Below are 22,951 nucleotides of genomic sequence, written 5' to 3' on the forward strand. Positions count from 1 at the left end.
GTTTTCTCACTTTCGCCCTTCCAATTCTCTCCCCATCCCACTGGGGGAGAATAAGCAAGCAACTGGGTGAGGGCTTACCTGTCAGCCAAGGTCAACCCACCCCACTCTGTTTGTTTGGGTTTATATTTTAAAACTTCCTTATGTCTCTATTTTTTTGTCACAGGCTTCTACTTTTACTTGTTAAGCTCTTTATTATTATCCTGTAACTTCCAGTTTCTTGCTGATACTAATTTTTATGAACTTACCCAGTTTTATACTTGTTCTCTATTTGGTTTTTAGGACTATTTTATCTAGACATATGCTTTAGTTGTAGGTTTGATGTTTTTTAGCATCTAACATTTAGATTTAGATAACTACAATTTCTTGAAAGATTCCTTGTTGTCATTTATATTTTTCAGTTTAAATTCTCTCAACTGATTTTTTCTTCTAATTGTGTTAAATTTTGTAAGACCTGTCATTTGAAACAGTTATACTATAGCAGAGTGGTTCAATAAAAGCTAGATATTCTTGATGGACATATTAATTACAGTTAGATTTCTGATCTGTAATAAAAATTAGTAACACACAATAAATATAAAATAATCCTGGAAAAGAAGAAGAAATGTTTGTTTGTTGGCCTTGCTGCTTAATTTAAATGCTACATTTACGTAGTAATAATAAATAAATGCATCCAAAATTTTGTTTACACGTAGACAGTGCCATCAGTGCTACTTGTAAATAATCTGTAAGGTGGATGATGTCTTCACTGTCTCTTCTTCTGACTCTCATTTATGTATGCCTAGCTGTAGATATGCACACCAATCTATTTGCATTTATGTATGTGCACATGTACAGAATCTCTTCATACATGCTTTCAGAATATTTTCTTATCAAAGTAGATTATCCTGATATTTATTATACTTGCTAAATAACTCTATTGTTCGTAAATTTAATGGAAGACACACTTTAATAAGCAATAGAGTTCTTTAAAGACAGTTCTAGGAATTGAGTAACAGGTTGTACATTTGCTAATGACATCTACATAGGCTCAACAAACTTCTTTTTTAATGTAGGCTGTAGTTTTCTTTTTGAAGAACACAGATAAATGTGTATAAATTAATTCTGCCAAACACTTCAGTTTTTCTAACTTACATATTTAGTTCAGTCGTTCAGTTGTAGGCAATTGCAGTGACATTGCTGCTTGTTGCTTACAAAATGAAAAGCTATAAAAGTTCAAGGCAGCAGAAAGAGAACATCAGCTTGTCTGTTTTAGCTTTTCAGTGTCAGAAGAATTGTAACGATTTTGTAGTGCAATATTATTCTGCTTTTAAGCCATATAGAGAATGGGCAATTAAAATACTAATATGTATGGTATATGTAATATATTTAAATCAAATTTCGAGATATACACACCTCTCTTCTTTCATTATTTTCACTAGAAGAACAAGATGACAATGCAGTGAAGTTTTAAGTTTCCACACTTTTAACTGTCATTCTTTTGTATGTTGCCATACATGTTTTAAGTTGTAATACAAACTTTAATATACATATTCCACACAAAGGAAAATTTGCACTTCAACATATGTGTAAATGAAAATACTGGTAAAAAAGAACACAGCTCATTCCTGGAGTGGTCATGTAATTGCACAGACACTGTGAATTCAAAGTGTGCGTTATGATGTAATACGTAATTGTGTATTCTGCAATAACACTGGCAACTGTACCTTCTATTTGTTTATATTGTTCCCAGAAGCTCAGTAAGATTTTAATTTTTAAACCTAGTCTTTATTATCTGTTAAAAAGTGGGCAAAAATGTATAAGAGCAAACAAAACTCTGTAATTTCTACTTATGTGAGATTTCATTATATTATTCGTATACAGACAGGCATTTAGTGAGCTTTTGCACTCAGAGACTGAAATATATATAAATTTGGTAAATTAAAAAGAGGTGAAACAAGATATGATGATTAAAAACATTTCTTGAAATAGATATACCTTTTAATTACAGACAGTTTTTACAAAAGATAAGAAGTAAATGGGGAAGTAAGAAGAAAATTCATATGATGGCATTAAAAAACATTCATTATACACCAGCACATACTAGGCAGCGCAAAGAAGCATGCAACCAAGTGTAGGAGAAGAAAAATATAGAATCCAAAAGCACTGTGATGAAAATAGGAAACAAGAATCTAAGAAAGGGCAAACGAGAAGAGAAACATACTTCACAAAGTTTATTACAAAGTCTCTTACAAGGGTTTGATGTTGTCCTGGTTTCAGCTGGGATAGAGTTAACTGTCTTCCTAGTAGCTGGTACAGTGCTATGTTTTGAGTTCAGAGCGAAGAATGTTGATAACACTGATGTTTTCAGTTGTTGCTCAGTAGTGTTTAGACTAATGTCAAGGATTTTTCAGCTTCTCATGCCCAGCCAGTGAGAAAGCTGGAGGGGCACAAGAAGTTGGCACAGGACACAGCCAGGGCACCTGACCCAAACTGGCCAACGGTGTATTCCATACCATGTGACGTCCCATCCAGTACAGAAACGGGGAAGTGGGGGGCAGGGATTCGCCGCTCGGGGGACTGGCTGGGTGTCGGTCGGCGGGTGGTGAGCAATTGCACTGCGTATCATTTGTACATTCCAATCCTTTCATTATTGCTGTTGTCATTTTATTAGTGTTATCATTATCATTATTAGTTTCTTCTTTTCTGTTCTATTAAACCGTTCTTATCTCAACCCACGGGTTTTGCTTCTTCTCCCGATTTTCTCCCCCATCCCACTGGGTGGGGGGGAGTGAGTGAGCGGCTGCGTGGTGTTTAGTTGCTGGCTGGGGTTAAACCACGACAGATGTTAAGGGAGTCTGTGATGAAGAAAGAGAAAGTAAACTTATGATTAAAAGAGCACATGGCAAATTTCTCACTGTTGTGACAGGATCCGAACTTATTAGGTGTAATAGCTTTACTAAGTTACTTTCTATTTATAATTCCAATTTTCTTGCTGTGTTCCTATCTTTATCAGTATAGTGCTTCATGCCAGTGGTAAGTGAAATTTTCCTGCAATAGAACAAGAAAAAAATGCTGGCTTCCTCTCTTTTTTCCAAAAATGTGCTGTCATTTATGAGGCTAAAAATATAGAAAAAAAAATTCTATCGTTTAACAGCTCATTTGTAACGTCAATTCAATCCTCCAACCCTAACAGATGACTTAAAAATTTGACATTTTTCTAATAGAAACAACAGTATCTATTTCAAACTGGATAATAAGACATTGAGTTACTGTTAACAAAAGCAGACAGAAAGCAGTGATGTCTTGAGAAATTCTGTAATAACCCATTACAAATCCCCCAGGTGAAGAAATATCTCTATGACAGCCTTTAGCTTGAGTCTACTCATTTCTAGAACTACTATAACCACACTAACAGAATGGAATGGAATCATCTGTTCTCTCAATATTAAACACTTATTTTTAGACCTGTTAAAACCATCATAGCTGTATTTTGCAATTCACCAAAGTTACACTCTTCTGTAAAGGATTTAGCTCCCCAACTTGACTAATTTTTCATTCTCTGCTTCTTATATTTGGCATCTCTACATTTTTGTTATTGTCTGATACATTAATGGAATATGTTACCCTATTTAAGTGCTTCTTGCTGATAATATGTGCCCATTCACATATAATAAGAAATTAATAAGATCACCCCAAACAAAAAAACATCTAAGGTTTATTACTCAGGTAAACAAATGAATCAGATGTAGAAAGCCACATAATTCCCTTTCACATCTGAGAAACCTCAGGTTTTGTTTGTATTCATATAATCTCTGTGGACAAGAAGAATCTGAGGTATAGCAGCTCCAGATTTCTACCCCAGGTTTTTTTCCAGTATGTACCATATAAATGGGATGTCTCACACCCCCATTATTCAGTACGTATGATCCTTTTGTCAATGACATGCACAGATCTCATTATAACTATACCTTTATGTAGAAAATAGATACCTTTCATTGCCATATGCATGTTTAGAACAAGGCCATCACAGACAAAACTTTAAAAATGCTAATTGGAAGGGTAAGCATACAAAATTAGCTGCATAGACAGCTGACTACACGTAGAAGGATATCTGGACTGTTTTAGGGTACTGTCATTGGTGAGAAAGAAAAGGAGTAAGGTAAGACACTGATGGATCTCTCAGAAAAGAGCACTCGAGCTGTTCATTAGCACCTTCACTGTGAAGAACTATCCAGAGAGTACTGCATGCTATATAAAATCTATAGTAGTGTAGATAATTACAGTTTTGTCTTTTTAAAAAATTGTATTTTACTACTTTCATGATGATACCAACACTCTTCTAAGACTGCAGAGAGTAGCTACTTGTGCATACTGATTGTTTGGCCACAGATATTTTAAAATTACATCTTCAAGATGTCACACATATTCCACCAAACTTTATATCTTTAACAGCTTTTAGCTTGATTTCAAAGCATACCTTGGACATAATGAAACTTTGTTCCTTATTTCAGAGAACGAGAAACAAACACAAAGTTACTGAGTTGTTAACAAAAAGCCTAAATTAAATGCACTATTAGTGTAAGTCTGCCTATTTATAGTTACCATACAGAGGCAAGTACATGACAGTTTTTACTTCTATCACATAAGCCAGCTCTAAGCATGCAGGGACTAGAAGAATAATGAGTAATTCCTCATTGCCCTTCTACATTGTCAGACATAGGTGGCCAGAAGGCAGCAGACATTATCAGAGACAATGTTATGGGTATTTTTATATTATTATAATGCTTTTCCAATATACCTCCCCAAAACTACCTTGGACAATGCTTCATAAAACAGCTATGCAAAACAGTTCCTTAAAGGAAAATTAAGTCAGTAATGTATGCACCACCCTTAGAGATTCCATAATGTTGAGAAATGAAGCATTTGTTAGTAAGCAGGAACACTCATACTTTTGCCTTACAAAAAAAAAAAAGTGTATACCTGCATGGGGTGAGGTAATGGGTATACAAACACACATGCCAACACTCACATACATAGTTTTCTATTAGATTTTTTTGTTTTACAGACTTCCAAAGCTTGAGTTTTAGTCTACCCGTTGTTCTGCTCAGTCCTTCACATTGATGCAATCTCTGGCTCCTCTCTATCTTCTTGTGTTCCTGATATTAGAAATGCAAATAACATATCTTTTCAGACATGCTTTTCCAGAAAACAGCTATAGACCCCTAAAATTTTGGTCAATATGCTTAAAATCATGCTATTTGTAAAGCAGTTAAAGTGATAATCAAACTATGGCCTTTTTCTGAAGTTAGGATGCTGTGTCTACTAAATGTAAATTTTATATGTTTGATTTATAAGTTTAACAATTGTTTAGTCCAAAACTTCTATTTCTGGAAAGTAGATAACTGGTAAGTGATTTGTCCAATGCGTGTCTAAATATATTCAAATTTCTAATCAAGGATCTAAAGGTTTTGGAATTATGATCTACTATGTTGTTTGGCAATCTCTGATTTAAAAAAAAAAGAAATCTGGACTGTATTTATATGGACAAAACCAGAACAGTCTTTGTTCTACTGCCAGTTTTTTAGCAATATTAACATTCCTTATTTTGGACAGCATTTATTCTTTTCCTTTGACATTTCCATACACTCATTTAATTCTTCATCTATGTTTTTGTTCTGTCTTTATGCTTTCCTACCCTTCTCTAAAATAACTTCCTTCTTCAAGAATTCACTGTCAAACTAATCTTCTTCTGGTCCTGCCATGTACTGAAAAATAATTAACATTTGTTCAGTTTTCATTTTCTGTGTCTCTGTTTGCATTAGTAAGGAGTAAATATACTGTATAAAATTCTTGACATAGTCAGCTAACAGAATTGCCTGGCCAGACCTTCAGCAAAGTCAATGGCTGCTGCTTTATGGGTTTTAATCACCTACCTTTTTTTTTCCCCACTTATCTGTTACTAGAAACAGTCTTGGGTTTTTTTTCAGCTTTTCTGGTATCATATGGTTTTCTAATCTGATAAGAAATGAAGCATCATATTTGGATCTTACAATATTATTATCTTTGAAAATTGAAAAAGGTAAACTAGAAAATATATGATGGATGAGAGGGAATGTCTATGTGCTTTCTCTCTGTCCAACAGGTTGCTTATCAGCAAATTCTAAGAAATAGTTCAACCCCAAAATTGTGGTTTTGTATGATCTGTGTATTATCATGAAATATATGAATAGCAGGCTAATGTAGGTTTATTTTTATTTTCTTATTTGTCTTCATGAATTTTACTTTAAAAAACTTTTACGCTCCTGAGGAAATGCATGCCTGACTTTATGTTGCACTTTAGAAACCATTCTCTTTTAAATAAAGTCACAAAACTTACTTTCTGTAGCAAATGTAATTTATTTCTAAAATAAGAATATTGCACTTAATAGCTCTTTATCTAATCCAGTATCAGATCACACTATGGGGGGCAGCTCATCTTCTTATCTCCATATTCTTGTCACATGAATTCTGAAAGGCAGGCAATGCATTCAAGATGTGACTGATGGAGGATAGCAACACTGCCCACTGCTTGTGCTGATTTTACTGGGAGCTTTGTATTTCACTGATCTTTTTTCAGAGATGTTAAGATGAGTTAGATTTTGTGTCATTATCAGAAGTTAGAAAACATATTATTACTATTGTTGTTTATAGTTATTCTTGCTTTTGTATAAAAACATAATTCATCACATATATTTGGTTTCTATTGAAATTCACAGGTATTTATTTCTAAAAAATATTAAATGTATGGAAATTATATAGACATGTCAAATAAATATAAGCTTTGAGGACACACAAAAAAAGTAAATTTTCTCCATCAGTCTCCATTACTGGTTTTAAGGAGGTGCTGTTTTGAATTAATTGTGTACTCTATTGAGGGAGTGAAAGAGCTATTCCTCCTCATTAAATCTTAATTCTTTCCACTAGAAACTCTTCCTATTCTTTTTCAGAAAAAGATAGATTAGCAAGATAGACACAACAGAGAGAGGTTTTGATGGTGAGACACATTAAGGTAAGGCTGTCAATAATGAATGGGTGTTGGATATATAAGATATGTTACTAAAACTATGTAGTAACAGCAAACAATTATAAATCAATTCAATTAAAAGGAAGCATCAAGGAACACTATTAAAGCAGAAAAAAACCTCAAAACATAAGCCACATATATTCTATTAAAGCATGACTGTTGCATATATCAGCATTGAAAAAAGGACACAAGGAGAAAGAGGTGATTGGGTTTTGTTTTAATTCTAGACAGGCAGAAATATTGCTGTGTAATCTACCTGTAAACTATCAGTGAGGAAAAAAAACAAACAGAAAGTTCTCTAAGAAATACACTTTTGCAAAAGAGGCATCCTGAAAAAAAACCTTAAAGAATTTTTTCTTTCCTCATTTTTCTCTTTTTTAAGAAGAAACATGGCTCCACTTCTGCTTTCTGGCTGGTAGAGCACCATCATTTTAATTTAAGTTAATCTTGCTACTGGTGCTCTAAATCAGGTGAGAATCAAGGCACGCTATTTCTTTATTCTCTAACTAAACTAGCAACATTTGAGTGGTAAGATATTTTTTACTTCTAGATTAGTAATCTATTCCTGTGAACTATTATTATTTTTTATGTTTAAAAAGTGCTACTGGCCTAGAAGCTGAAGCCAGCTGTTACGTACTGACCTACTAGTAGCATTGCTTTTTCCCTGATTCTAACTGGTTTTGCCTGCTTTGGAAACGAATATCTCAAATATTTATTTTGGTCGTCTTACACAGAATTTGTTTTAAAGAATATCAAAGTAGCATGTACAGTCACTCCTTTATATAGGGAGGAGAGGAGCATATCTCTGGAACTTAGCTTTAATTATCTGCTGAACTTTTGCACAGGTGCTGTGCAAATGAAATGGAAAAATCAAAACTATTTCTATTAGGCAATTTCTTACTCTCATTTTTTCATATGCATAAGGGAATCTATAAATGCCATAGTTTTTGCATATAAATTACAAGAAGAGATTACATAGGAAAGGGTAATAAATTACCTATTTGTAATAAGAAACAAGGTATGTACTGCGATACACATCATCTTCTTGGTATGTCTTGACATCCTCCCAAAAGAAGCCACAAACACCGATCACTTTGAGTCCTTCTGGTAAAATGAAAATGGGTAACTGCTATTATTTCATAAGGTTTTTCTTTTTCCTTTCTACTTTTGTGGCTAGATTATTCTGCAGTTGTAAAATAGCACTAGGTCCTGTTCTAATGCATCATATCACAAAATGATAAGATAGTCTGACACATTCCAAAGCAGCAAGCACAGTCAGAATAAAAACTTAGTCTGTGGCTTTTTAGTGTAAATAATAGAGAATCTGAAGTTGCCTGCTGTGGTACAGTAATGAAACTTCTGTTGTAATAGCTGTAAGTCTTCTGGTGTATTTCTGTAAGATGTATAGGGTATGCTTCTGTTCTTACTTAATCCTTTTTCTCTAGGTCTAATCCATCTTTTAGTGGAACTGACAAAAATGTTCCTACAGCATTGGAAGCCGTATTTGCCCTTTGTGGCCCTTTTCCTAGGTTTGAGGGGTTTTTTGAAAGAAAAACACTGTAAAGCAATAGTTCTCTTACATCTTCTCATTAAATTGTATGGCTTAAGGTCCAGCTTGTCCAAAGCAGTAGAAATGGTCATTCAAGTCAGGCTGCTGAGAGAGAAGTGATGCACTCATTAGCCCTCACTGGCAGACAGAAATTCTAGATGGGGAGAATGAAGAGAAAGTAAGTGACAGAAAGGTTAGAGATCTTACAGGGACGTTTGAAGATCACTAGCAGCAGAGTTTACGAAGTCACTCTTTTAAAAAGAACTTTCTAGATAATTAACTTCTGTTCTGCTGTTTTGCTCTATATTCAAGAAGAGATGAAGTACCCTTAAAAAAAAAAAAAAGAAGGGAGGAAATGTATAGCTGATATTTGGGTAATTCTTTAGAAGAGAGAAAGGAAAGTGCCGATATGCTTCCTAACAAAGGGAGAAAGTTGTTGACATATGATGCCAAGAAGTTTCAACATCCTTTCTGCTTGACCTTAAGCAAAAAAAGTCAACTACATTGAACTGTCTAAAAGGAAGGTCTTTGACCATAAAAAAAAAAAAAGAAGAATCTAGAAAACACTTAGATGAAAATGCATACTTTAAAGTCTGTTTGGCCACAACTTTAGTTGTGGTATTTACAAATGATTCAGAGCAATTTCAGAGCTGTTCTCTTGTGGATAGGTCAAATAGCAGAAAGGTAGAAGAGAGCAGAGGTGAAGTATAGAACTGTCAGGTCTAACTTGAATTCTTGAAAAAATACTAGCAAAAATGTATAGATGAACTATTTATAAGCATCTGAAACCAACAAAAAGATGACAATCAGTCACTAGGTAACATGGATTTCTCAAGAGCAAAATGTGTGAAACCATTGCAATTTCTGTTCTCAGGTGGTAATAAACCTTCTGGATAAGGAAGAAGTAGGTGATATATATCTTGAGTGCATCAGCATTCTTATAAGGAAACCAAGGGAACACTGTCTCAGTGAAACTACCACTAAACGACACATAACTCACTGGAAAAAACAGTAAAAGATGATAGTGATTCAGTGTGGAAAAGAGTTTCACTGGAAGTGTTTTGGGTCTACTAATGTTCTTCATCAATGACCTGGATGATTGAATTGGGAATTTTTTGACTGAACTTGCAGATGACACCAATCTGGGAGAGAGACAGGCAAAAACTCTAGAAAAGAGTCTGGAAAAGAAAGAAGATTCAGTTGAGTGAAGATGCATCTTCTTTGACAGTCATAAACAAATACATAGAAATTGGGAACAACTAGGCAGTAATCTGCAAAAACAGTTCTAGAGAATTCAAGCTGAATGGGATTCAGCAGTGTACTGGTGTTGTGGAAAAAGACAACTCCATTCTGAGGTATTGGGTCAGGAGCTCTGCTTGTGCAAGAAGTGATGTAGTTCCCTGCCATACGTCAGAGTGTACCGGCAGGGTCCTGCCAATCTGACCTTGCCGTGCTGACTTTGACTTGCTAGCTTCATCTCAGACCTACCTTGTCACTGCAGGACGTCTGGTCATCACCAGGCTGTGGCAGACCTGGTTACCAGTATTCGACCTGCCCAGCTCTTCTCATCTGGGTACTGTGGGACTGTATTGCTTGTCAGTGAGGTTGTGCCCTGCCTGCCTTCCATCATACACCCTATATGAATAATAAAAGTTGATTAAAATTATTAAACTAAACCTAGGTGAAAACAGTACTTTAAAAAACGGTGTTAAGATGTAAGACCTGCCATACAGAGTCACCACGTGACGTGACTGGAATATGTGTTGCCAACCATTACCCATCTCCCAAAGCCTATTAATATTTATTGCTCTAAAGAATTTGTGCCTCTGTATGGAGCTGTAGGTATTCAGAGTTTCATCACGAAACGTAAAAACAGTCGTTATTATCCATAATGTTAGAGTTCATTGGTGGATGAAGATTATTATCAGAAAAGCACTGGTGTTCAGTGAGTAGTGACCAAACTGTTAGAGAACAGCTTGTTACCCTTAGAGAACCCAGTTTAATCTGACAATTTGTTAATTTGTTAATATGCCAGATAACTTACATTCAGGTACACAGAGTTCATACTAGCCTGTAATTTCAGTCTGATTCCACAATGAACTGCATTCATGAAACAGAAATAACAATGCCCTTTAACTCCCCTGTGTAGGAGCACAACTGAAGCATGTGTAGGTAAAAATGAATCTCCGGGGTGGAGCAGCATCTGCAGATATATCAGTGAAGGGAAATTACTGTGACTGTGCCAAGAATTTCTGCCCTAGCATTGAGGTGACTAGGACAAATTGGACTACAGTAATTGCTTACTAAAAGCCTAGAAGAGGGCCAGAAAGGCATGTGGATTCAGGCTCCTAGATGGTATGCTTCTAGCTCTGCAAGGTCTACCTGTGAGGTCTGTCCACTGGGAACAGTCTGAATCAGAATTGATGTTAGAGCAAATCCATCCTGGAGAAAAAATATTATCTGTAGCCTAGATGAAATCTCCTTTTGTTGCCTGTGACAGGTACATCAGCTTGCCATCATTGTCACATTAGTGTTTACAGTAAACAACCTAATATGACTGAGGCAGAACTTCTGTGGTGTCAAGAATATTTTAAAATGTGCATGTATTTCTTAATACCAAAGTGAGTGAGTGGTAAGCAGGAGGTGGACTGACTGCTATTTAACATTCCTCTCCAGACTAAATTGAGTTTAAATGATGTATACAAGTTTTTGCTGAAAAAATATTTTTTCAGTCTTCCTGTCAGAAAATCATAATATAAAATTCAAAGCGAGTTGTAATGATGACTTTTCAGCTGCCAGTAAAGCCTTTTGAGGAATATCCAATGAAATGTTATTTCATCAGAAAATGCTGACATGGGATAAAAACTGACTTTTGGCCTAGGAGCTTTATTTTTTTCACTTAGTACTTAGTTGAGAAAACTTTGCGAAAGATTTAGAACAGTTGAAACACTTCACTTCAAGCCTAAATGGCAGAAGACTGTAAATCTGTTGAAATTATTTTGCCTTAGAATATTTATCTCTTTATTTCAGGAATGGAATATGTAGGTAGGAAACTGAGGTACAAACACCCTAAATATTCAGAATAGCACATTCTTACAACATGTTTTAATTTTCTTTCAGTTTATGCATACATAAATACAAGTTTTGACTTGTCCCCGAGCTAGATTGGGAAATAAAATGACAACTGAATTCCTCACAGGAACAGAATACTGTTTTTCAGATAGTGGCCGTTGTTAGATCAGGAAGTCTGCTTGTGAAAATGAGCAGTCTTCAGAGAACACAAAAGCTTTCTTAAAGTCGCATGTGCATAATTTCTCAGTCTCTTTAATTTTGGAACATGAAGTCTTTAAGACTTTTAGAGAGTAATTTTGTTATTCTAATCTAATTGCTGAAGTTCCAATTGTCTTTACTGAGAATTTGTGGGTTTTGATCTCTGAGTTCCAGAAACCATATATGCAAGAAGGATATAACAGAGAAAATTGTATCTTTCACTATGTCTTTTATAGTTGTGACTGCTTACTTCAATACAGCAATCACATGTATTTGTTAGAGCAGATGGTCACAATAAAACACTTTCCTGTTGTATTGTCTGAGGCAACAGCAGCATTTTTTTCCCTGTCTTTCATCCAAAGGTGATGATTTTTCCTTTTTATTACCCTTTCTCTATTTTGTTCAACTATGCTATTATTAGTTGCATATTTTTTACAATTTTTACATTTTGTATAATTCTTGCAATAAGTACATTTTTTATATTTGAAATTCTAGAGGACCCAAGAAAATGTAGGATTTCATTATGATAGATGTTGAATGACAAAACCAGTAACAATCACTCTATCTCAAAAACCAAATTAATAAAATGCCTTGTATATTATTATTATCACATCCGGTACAAATAAGGAGAAATTAACAACCCATTAGTATGTAAGAATCTTAATGACAGTGAAAATATTGTCCAGGTTTTAAATGAATTTATTAAATTCTGACATTTGTTTCTTTCAGTCTGTTTAAGTTTTTCCCAGCTGTAATTTTAACAGGAACCATATAACTTTTCCCCCAGAAGTAATATTTGTTCAATAAGAGTGAATGAATGCACATCAAATCCTGCTGGCCCTGACAATAACCCTTAATGTGAGGTTCCAGTTAATAGCTTCAGATGTACCTGCCATCCAGAATATAAGGAGCCATGTAGTGAAATTGCCATAAATCAGTGTGTGGCTGGACTATGTCAGAATGGATCACAACGCAGTGATGTCCCTGGAGAGTTTAAGTGTCACAGCCTGACTAGTAAAAATCACTTTTGTCATGAGGTTTTTGGGTTTGTCAGAAAGAAATGTCTGAAGAATGTAAATGTGGCATTTCTGAAAAAAAAAATATTTTAAATACTCTGCTGCTAAATGTCCATTATCTAAATTTGTGAAGTATCTTTTGAGTGTCTGTAGCAGAAAAATAAACCCACACTTGCTCATTTCTTTTTATAGGAAATAGTATATTCTTAAGTACTGCTGCTGAATCTGTTTTGATGAGAAACTTTATACAAAAACAGATGTTTAATATTAAAAGTGGGCCCTGAAACCACCACACTCTGTTCTTCAGCTTGGTATACTAATTTCAGATATATTTGTCCATGCTGCAATACTTTGATAATTAATTCAAAACACAGAAATAAAAGCATACATAGGTTAAGATCCTAATTTCCAATCTATAAAGTTACAATGAATATTTATTTTTAGTTTGTCAAACAAAAAAATCATGTTGGCTTTTCTATATTCAGTATCTCCACTTGGATGACAGTCACATAACCACATATAATAGTTATATCTGTGTAGAACTGTTACCATCATTGATTAATGTTTCCATTTTACTTCTTTATCATATTTTTTTATATTAGTTTTATGTAGCACTTTAGTAAGCAGATGTTAACATCTATTTACGAAGGCAAAAATGAGAGAGATGCTTAAATTTTTAATAGCAATCAACAGGGAGGAAAACTTCAGCTGTGTGCGAACGTTGCACAGCTGGTGTTTGGGATGGAATAGAAACATAGCTTGAAGACACCTTTCTGCATCTACTGATTTAGAAACCAGAGTGACTGCATGTGTAGGGCAATTTTAATATGCATTGTCTTGTACTGATGCCTCAAAGGCTTGTTACACAAGCCAGGATTTCTAAAGCGCAACATGTTTCAGCAATTTACCCTGATGGTCAGAAGTTGCTGTCTTGCCTCATCTAACCAGCTGTTCAAAAACTAAAAAATCTTCCAGATGAGGAGCTCTTCGGTCCTGCCCTAAGGACATGGTTTATGTTTCCTTTAATTCTATGCTAAACTAGGCCCAAGCAGGACTGAACTATTAAAATTATGTAATAATTTTTTACTCTGGATCTGCACTTAAATGCTATAAAAACAGGGTTTTGTTTAATTTTTAAAGCTATCACAGTACACTGTAGGAATACAGATTTGTTCGAACATCTTCAACCGAAGATTCTTCCTTTTTCTTCTTGTTGTGTAAAACGTTGATGAAGTCAAGGTCAGATATGGGGCAACTTGATGGCGTACTAGAATCTGTTCTGGCAATACCTATGCTACTGAAGCACAGCATTGCTTTATAAATCCTTTTTTAAAATGAAATGTGAAGTTCAGGTCTTCAGCCAGACTTGGTATCCAAGTTTGTAAGACATTGGAATTAATTATATTTAGCTCACTGAACCAAATCTCTGGTTTAAGTCTTTAGTGGCTTTTCATGCTGTAATCGTTAAATTATAATAAATTCGTCCAGTCTCTTTTGATCTTTGCTGGAACAGTATTTTTGCAAGAATCTAAAAATCTTTAGAAACTTTTAGTTAATAGGAGAACAGAAAACTATACTTCTGATACTTTAACTCACTGATTTTTTATGACAAAAGTTACAAGAAGAATGTCTAAAGTTTGAAACCTGGCATTTATGTTCAGCACTTGGATCCTAGCTCCACACAGAGTGATTGATTTTTTTAATTGCTTTATATCAATTAATTAAAAAATATTTATTGGGTTTGAAAACAACTGTTTCTCAGTGAAACAAAGAATATTTACTTGCAACTATTTATTGTGCATGTTCTAAAATAAAGATGCTGTCATCAGTGAAGCATGTGATTTTCTTGCTGGATGATGGCTTCAGAAACTAGAATACCATGACCAATATACCCTAAGTGTAAAATGTAAATTCATATTTTATCTTTGAATTTCTTTTTAAAATTTTGTGCATATGTAGCCCTCAACAGGAAACACGGATGCTCAATGTTTCAGAAGATTATGTTTCTTATTAACTATAAATTAACTGGTGCAAAAAATCAATACCAATGAGCTGCCAGACCTGTCCGATCTTGTAATACCTGCTTTATAACAGAATGTATGGGGACAATTCTCTTTTTTGGCTTGGAAGCATAGGATGTTTTCTTAGTGTGGTGTACAGAGCACCACACTAAAAATGAGAAGGCTTTTATCAACAGTGTGCTGCTGATTTTTCAATAAAAGTAGGAATATCTGCATAAAACCACTTGAAGAAATTGACATTCTATCAAATTCTCTTGAAAGATCCATTGTATCTTGAATGGTTTTTATTATTGGAAGTATGGCTTTATCATACAGTTCTTTTGTTCCATTTAGAATTGCTTTGTATATGAAACCGAAACTTTCAAAGAAACTGGAATATTTTACACTATCCTAAATAAAATTCTGAAATATAAGTAAAGAACACTAAAGTGCTTAGCAAAATTGGTCTCTCAGTTGTCTGTTTTCTCAGACTAAATGTGATAATAAAGTTTTTATGTCTTCTGTTACTCTATTTTTCATCAGGTTTTACTGGTCAGTTTTGTGAAGCCGATGTTGCTGCCTGCCTCTCACAGCCATGTGGAGCCTCCAGCATGTGTAAAGACATATTGGGTGGCTATCTTTGTTTCTGTGCACCTGGTTTTATAGGTGAGTTCAAAGAGCGTTGTTTAACATCTGTTTAAGTCAGTCCTAAACCACAGAAAAGAAAGTTATTCCAAAGTAGCAATAGATATAATTTAGCAGTGTGCCTCTGATTCAGGCAGAAGCAACTTTTGTTTCCTGGCACACAAAAGTACTTGGCTGTGTAAGGGTATTCAGCTGTAAAAAATACTGACTACAGGGGACTATTTCCACTCCAATAACTCTTCCTTTATACTATTTTAGGCAGGGTGTCTGTCTTACACTGATGTGATTGCAACTCCCAGCCATATGCAAATTGGCCTTAATTTATCTGCTTTGTAGTTCCTGTAACAATAAGGCTGCAGTAACAAGGCTGTCAACTGCCAAATATACATCCAAGATTCTGGGCAGGTTTAACTACTTATGCTTAAACCTATCCTGCAGGTCATTGTCATTAGTACAGAGTCTGACAAGATTAAAATTAGTTTGGTTATGTCAGCATACTGTCATGGTAATTCCAAATTACAGTGTAAAAAAAAAAAAAAAAAAGAAACCTTCTACATACAGATTCAGATCTTTTTGATCACCTGTATGATGAAATAATGAAGCGCAGTAGGAATTCCCTGAGTGGCAGGTCAGCTCTGCAGCCCAGAACCATCCTGTCGAACTGCAGGGACTTTGTCGAGGCTCCTAAAGCAGGAATAGGATGACTCCAGAATCTCTCTCCATAGTCAAGGAGGACACAGGCAACCAGAGGAATTCAGATTTTGAGTAGACTCTATACTTCTTAAATTGTTGCTCTATGTCCTAATGTAGGCATCCATTTAGATGAAATAATCTGTAATTTAATAGCTGTAGTATTTTGTCTGTAATATAACGAAATGCTGTATCTTGTTTCTATGGTTGGTTTATTTTATTATTATTATCAAAATATAAAGTAAAATTGTTTGATGTTACTTGTGATAATTCGATAATTCTTGGTGAGGTCTTATTTTATTGAAATGTTTGTTTAAATTCTTTTATCTATATAATATTAGATTAGTATTTTTAGTTTATACTTTTTCTGTGGCCAGATAAAACCCTCAAAACCCCTCTGAAACAATCAGGAACTTTTTACCTACCTTTTAGGCATAAGTAATAATAAATTTGAGGCCATTATAATCTGTTCAGATAATTCATATACAAAATTCAAATAAATACTTTCTGAGCTTTGTTCTACCTCAAAGACCGGAAAAAATATGAATTGCATCATTCTCAACTAGTAATCAGCATCTATAATTTTTTTCTCCACGTATTTAAAAATATATGGCAATAGCTAACTTTTTGATTATTAGTTTCAAAAAAGAAAAAAATTAAAATATTTGGCTGTAATGAAAACCTTTCCCAATATTTCGCATAGACATCTTCATAAAAAATCCAGAAATTAATAAATGAATGAAAAAGACTATTATAGAAAAAGGCTTGTGATATTTTGATATTTGGTCTTAGAAACCATGCTTACACTTTTGTGATGTTTTAGGAAAACTCAAGACTTTACTGCCTTTAAAATATGAAAAGATGCCAATTTTTTAGTACATCTATAAATGAATGTATAAAATTCCCATCAGACCTCTGTTGAACATTATATATACATTTCACTTTTACCTTTAATCAACAAGAAATTAATTCCCCAAAGACAATTTATGGCTCATTGGTAAAAGTTCCCTGTACCTAACCTCAGTTATTTCATTTTGTTGTTGTGGCTTGCACTGGTGACTCACCAGTGGCATGTTCCTAATGAAGTGAATCCTTCACTTGTTTCCAGGTAATAACTGTGAGATTGAGGTGGATGAGTGTCTTAGTGACCCTTGTCACAATGGAGCTACTTGTGTTGATCATCTGAATGCCTTCAGTTGTGTCTGTCAGGATGGATTTCAAGGTATTAAAAAATCCATAGAACTATAACTTCATAAATCTACTTTGAGTCTTACACCAATTTTTTAACATATCAAGAGAGATGCATGTGTACTTATTTTAGCATAATCTGAAGTTATAAACATGTAAATTCAGCATAAATGCACCTTGACTAAAGTTATCTATTTTGTTTTCATGACAGCATGGAACTAGGTGTTTTCTGCTGGCTGTGGCTTAGCTGTTGAAAATGGATCAGTGGTGTTCAGTGAAATTTTGCAAATAGCATGTACTGTTTTCTGTAAGCTTTTTAAACTGTTGGCAGATTTAATATAATAGAATCAGAGAAAAAATGTGTTGGAAAGGTTTTGTTCTTGGCATATTTGTACAATTTATATGAAAAATCTAATCACTTTGATAAGTGGATGCATTAATATCTGCAGCTATTCTTTGCTTTCAGCTCAGATTAGGAATTTAAAGTGCATCCATTTTCTTTTTAGTGCATTTTTTAAACATCATGGATTTTTAATCATTGAAATACAAAGCAATCTATAATTCAAATGTCACAGGGCAAAATATTACACTTCTGCTAATTATATTCAGAACAACTATCACTTGCATTTTAATTTAGTAAAATTCTTTGAATTTCCCAAAACCTCGCAATTGATGTAATTTTTCATTTATTCTTCAAATGATAAAAAATTCACTCAGAAATATTAGCAATAGAGTATTTTTATACTTTAAGTAGCTACATGGCTATGTTAGCTATAGTCTAGACTGGAATAAATTGTGTTCTTGTCTACATCAGATTGCTTTTTCCATTTTCTGGGAGTACATCTGTTGCCTCATCATGAACACAAGGAATATTTCCTATCCTGTCATTGCAATGCAGTCTATCACATTTAATGTAATTTGTGTTCTATTATTCTATATTCATATAATAAGAAAATTGCCTGCTTTAAGCCTTAGGAATCGCTTCAATAACTGTACTTTTAATCTTTTGGGAAAATCAGTGCATAGCTTAAACATAAAAAATATCAACATACTGTCACAGATGCCCAAATTGGAATATAAAAAGGGTGTCAAATAGATTCCAGTATGTGAGCTATATTCAGGTAAAATAAATGTTGGTATTTGACTGTATGTGCTATGTAGTAACTTCTCTCCCCTTTGCCTGATTGTATATTTATAGGCACAACCTGTGAAGCAAATATAAATGAATGTCAGTCTTCTCCATGTCTTCATAATGCATCATGTGCAGACCTTACTGGTGGCTATGAATGCATCTGTCTACCTGGCTTTACTGGTGAGTTGTATTCACAGTAAACCTTGTTCTCCACAGTGAGGTAGTCCACAAAGCATCCATTAAGACATCACTGACTAATTTGCTTGTTTCCTTCTCATTTCTCTTTATCTGCCCTGGTCTAATGTTTCATTTGCATTCCAACAAACTGGAACACTGACTCCATCTGTAAACTAAATAGCACAAGATAAATTAGTCTGCATTTAAAAAGGCCTTCAAAGCTTCCACACACAGGAAAGATTAGTTACCATTTAGCAGCTCAGAAATAAGTTGTTATGTATTTGTGGTGATAAGAATTAAATGGATGCTGACATTAGTATGCGTGGCTCTTTATTTGGCTGATTTATGTTAGTTTCTCCTCACAAGTTGCTTGAGCTTCTTGTGGTGCAAACGAATTAGAAATTGGCACCTGATTGTCTTACTAAATGTTCAAATCTTTCATCTTTTTAAAGGTGCAAGATGTGAAACAGATATAGATGAGTGTGCTTCCTTTCCCTGCAAGAATGGAGCCACCTGCATTGACCAACCTGGTAATTACTTCTGCCAATGTGTGGCTCCCTTTAAAGGTAATGAACACCAAGGGAGAGGGGAAAGCAAACATAATTAACTTTAGGAAGCATTTCTGTCAATTGTCTGAACTCATTTCACTCTTCCTACAGCATTATTAGTCTTTCATTTTCTCAAGAAAAGCTTTTAAAGTGACCAGCCAATTATGCCTTAGGCTGCAAGTAATGTGAAGTAAACTTTGTTTATACATCTACTAGGAATGTTTATTTATTAATCAAAATAGATACTTTAAAATCAGTTTGTTAACAAAACAAGATTATTTACAAAATGAGAGGCATATGCTGATTAAGCTGCCATCACAAAGATCGGTTGCTTTTCTACACATTTTTCTCTCTAATGTGATTGGTCATGGCATTCTCTGAATTATTTTTTCATTCTCAGAAAACAATTTATAGTTCTCTTAGAATCCATAAATTGTGTGTGATTATTTCTGTTGATGCTTTTAGAGGAAATACACTTAAAATGCAAGCTTTATTGTGACCTTTTTCATAGAAATTTTGGGGGCTGAATTTTAAACACTCACTGCTAAAATAATTTAAAATATTAAATCGTGCGGTGTTCTTGAGCAAATCTAGTTCAAGTGATATCTCAATTTAAGGCACTTGTTGATTTATAAATTAAATACAAACACACTTTTCCTCTTGCAGTTCAATATAATGATACATACTTAGGATTCCAGAATAATCATTAAAATGCAATTTTCTTGGTATGTTGAGACAGCAGGGCTTTTCCCCTTTAGGGAAGATGTTTGCATTAAATTCATCATTTATGAGAAAAGAGTGAGTTCTAATGTTTGTTCTTACTATTTCAGTTAATGGTCAAAATTTAGTTTGTCATTTTTATTAGTTTTAATTTGTGCTCTGCTGAATAAAATCTAGTATAATAACAAGTGAGTACTGCAGAATTGCCTCTGCTCAGAGACATGTCAAATCATTTTCAGTACATGGTTAGAAATACTAGTCTCTTAAGTACTTGTTTCACAAGGAGCCAGATTTTCAGAAGACTTTGGTATTCATTTAGATATTTAAGTAAGTGATTAGAATTTCAGAAAGTCAACATTTCTGTAGTCATCCTTCAAGAAGCCAGCAGTGTCTAATACTCTCAATGGAAAAGTTAAACCCTGCTGGCAAGATTCATAAATGGTAACTGAGATCCTCTGAAAACATCATATTCTTGGTACAGGATGTCTAGAATCTATAGGATTCTTGTTGAAATAAAAGAGGTTTTGAGACTGGTTCTTTACAGGTTTACTCGGCACATTTAAAGATCAAATTCTTATACTGATGATACCTAAATTTGTGATGGTATAAATAAAAGCAGAATTAGTTTCATATGAAAACTCTACCTCAGTCTTGTGCCATCTGTTTATTTAGTATTAAACTGCTGTAAATGTAGTCTTTAACAGATTCACAGTAAGTCAACATAACGGGTAGTTAAACTATGTTCTCTAATTGTATGGAAATATTCAGGTTATGGTAACAAATACCTTTGTATGCACTAATTACAGATTACAGAATTGCTTTATTAAGAAAGTGAATACGTTATATTAATGGTAGAAGTTATACAGGAATATGTTTTATTTTTGGAATATTGTCACAGATTTTCTTGCTACTTCTGTTATTCTCAGTGGAAAAGCATAAAGCTATATTATGAATGCTGTCATTTATTTGGAAAGCAATCCGAAGTTGTATTTCCATAATACATTGTAATGGTTTGGTTCTCCCCATCACAAAATCTGACTTGAAAGGTATGCACCAGTATTAGGAACGTATAATACACCAGTTGATCAGGATGTGTATAGCAGACCTCTACTACATAGAATATAGCATTAAGAAATTCAGAGAATGATTTGGACATTCAAGTGTATTCATACAAAAGGTATCCTGTCAGATTAAGCTGGAAATGGATTCTATCTATAGAAAGTGGTTTGCATACCTTTTTCTTTCTTTCTTCCCAATTTCCTTGACTATTTGCATTTGTTTATTTTGACAAGGAGACAATGCAAGAGTACAACCAGAAAGTTTCGATTTTTCTGTTTTCCTTTTTCTTCCCCTTTATTTCCTCCTCTTAAAATGAAAACAGAAAAATCTTCACATTTTGGCTTTCTTTCCATTTCACTTCTTTTGAGAGCAAGTACAGGTAATTCTCATTTTTATGTGCTGCAGACTTTTTGATATACTGAATATGTACTTTTATATTTTAACAAACTTATACATTAGTCCTATATGAATATGAAAATCCATCAGAAATTTTATGAAAGTATCATTGTATACTCATAGTTTCTTGTATTTTTCCTGTGTGTTTTTTTGTTTGTTTGGGGTTTTTTTTATAGCATGGATTTGTCTACTTTGACAAAATGTTTTAACTTATTCCATTGGCTTCCATACAACACTGGAAGACATCCAAAGCTTTTAAGAACAATAATGCTTGGGCAGTGGTATATATCTGGATTTTTCTTCAAACGCCCGACAGTCCAGGCTGTACAAATTAACTCTACAAGCCTGATCTGTGAATGATGTTTTAATTTTCCTGTGGGCACAAACCTTTTTAGAAAATCCAATTTCCATGGTAAAGTCAATGCATGGAGAGCACTGGAGAAGAAGTATGTCTTCTGATGCTGTTGCTGTAACCCTAACAGTGATGTAACTAATGCATTCCTCTCTATCAATGTTCCTCTTGTTGTCCTAAAAGTGGATTCGTTAGCTGGTGTGCCATAGACCAATTTCACACACTCAGGAGAGATACTGCTTTTTATTCAGGCCTGGGTGCTCAGTGGACTTTCCACAAATCAAGCACACCAGATTGATCAGGTGTGTCTCTTTTATACAGTAACAATTGCATATAATATATTAAACTACTCCTACCTAGTACATATTCAAACTATCTAATGCATATGCATAGGATTATATAACCATGACACATCAAATGCCTTCTCCGAATGTGCGGGGGTCTCGGCTGGTCTTTTTGGGTGGTCTTTGGTGGTGGTTTGGGGAGGTATCCCCTCCTCACTTTGACCGCTAAGTCACTCTCTATCAGGTCAATGGTTTGTTTTACTGCCAAGAGGGACGCATCATCAATCAGGAAGAATAGAAAGGATCAGAATGGTCTTGGCTGCTCCTCTAGGTATTATTAAAATTGTTTGAAGTTGAAAATGATTAACTAATAATTTAAAACAGGATTTTCTAATCTCTCACAGGATTTTCTAATCTAACATAGGATTCTCTATATCTGACATCACCCTGACAGAGGATTCCCCACAGCTAGTATAGATCACTGGTATTTCTATATATTCTAGTATTTCATTGGAATTACTGCCACTGAAATTGCTACCTTTGACTTCCCAAATGTTCAGCTGAACAGCTTGAGGGTACTAGCAGTCCATCTATGCATAATTCAAAAGAAAACTGAAGAAACTTATAAGACTTCCAGATACAAAATAACATCCTTGTCAGATTCTAATAATGTTCTAATTACTAAATATGATAATTGAAGTCCTTTCATCCTATTTCAGCCAGGTTCCTTGTCCTGTGGAGGAGAAAATTGACTTTCTATTTTCCAAAATCATAGAGCTTTACCTGTAGTCCTGATAAAGTATAAAATAATGAACTTCAGAGTCCACATACTTTTATATCATAACTCTTTTGACCTTGGTTTGGAGGAAGCTCAAGATTTGAT

General features: G+C 34.3%; 1 protein-coding gene across 1 annotated transcript in view; it reads left to right on the forward strand.

Annotated features, from left to right (window-relative positions):
• Positions 1 to 22,951, forward strand: part of EYS (eyes shut homolog) — a 1,008,942-nt gene that overhangs the window by 380,448 nt on the left and 605,543 nt on the right. The window contains exons 16-19 of the mRNA XM_052781811.1: positions 15,421 to 15,543; positions 17,321 to 17,434; positions 18,599 to 18,712; positions 19,162 to 19,275. Of these exons, the coding sequence (XP_052637771.1) occupies positions 15,421 to 15,543; positions 17,321 to 17,434; positions 18,599 to 18,712; positions 19,162 to 19,275 (465 nt within the window). The remainder of the gene's footprint in view (positions 1 to 15,420; positions 15,544 to 17,320; positions 17,435 to 18,598; positions 18,713 to 19,161; positions 19,276 to 22,951) is intronic.

The sequence above is a fragment of the Harpia harpyja genome, chromosome 3, assembly GCF_026419915.1.
Source record: "Harpia harpyja isolate bHarHar1 chromosome 3, bHarHar1 primary haplotype, whole genome shotgun sequence".
Taxonomy (NCBI): Eukaryota; Metazoa; Chordata; class Aves; order Accipitriformes; family Accipitridae; genus Harpia; species Harpia harpyja.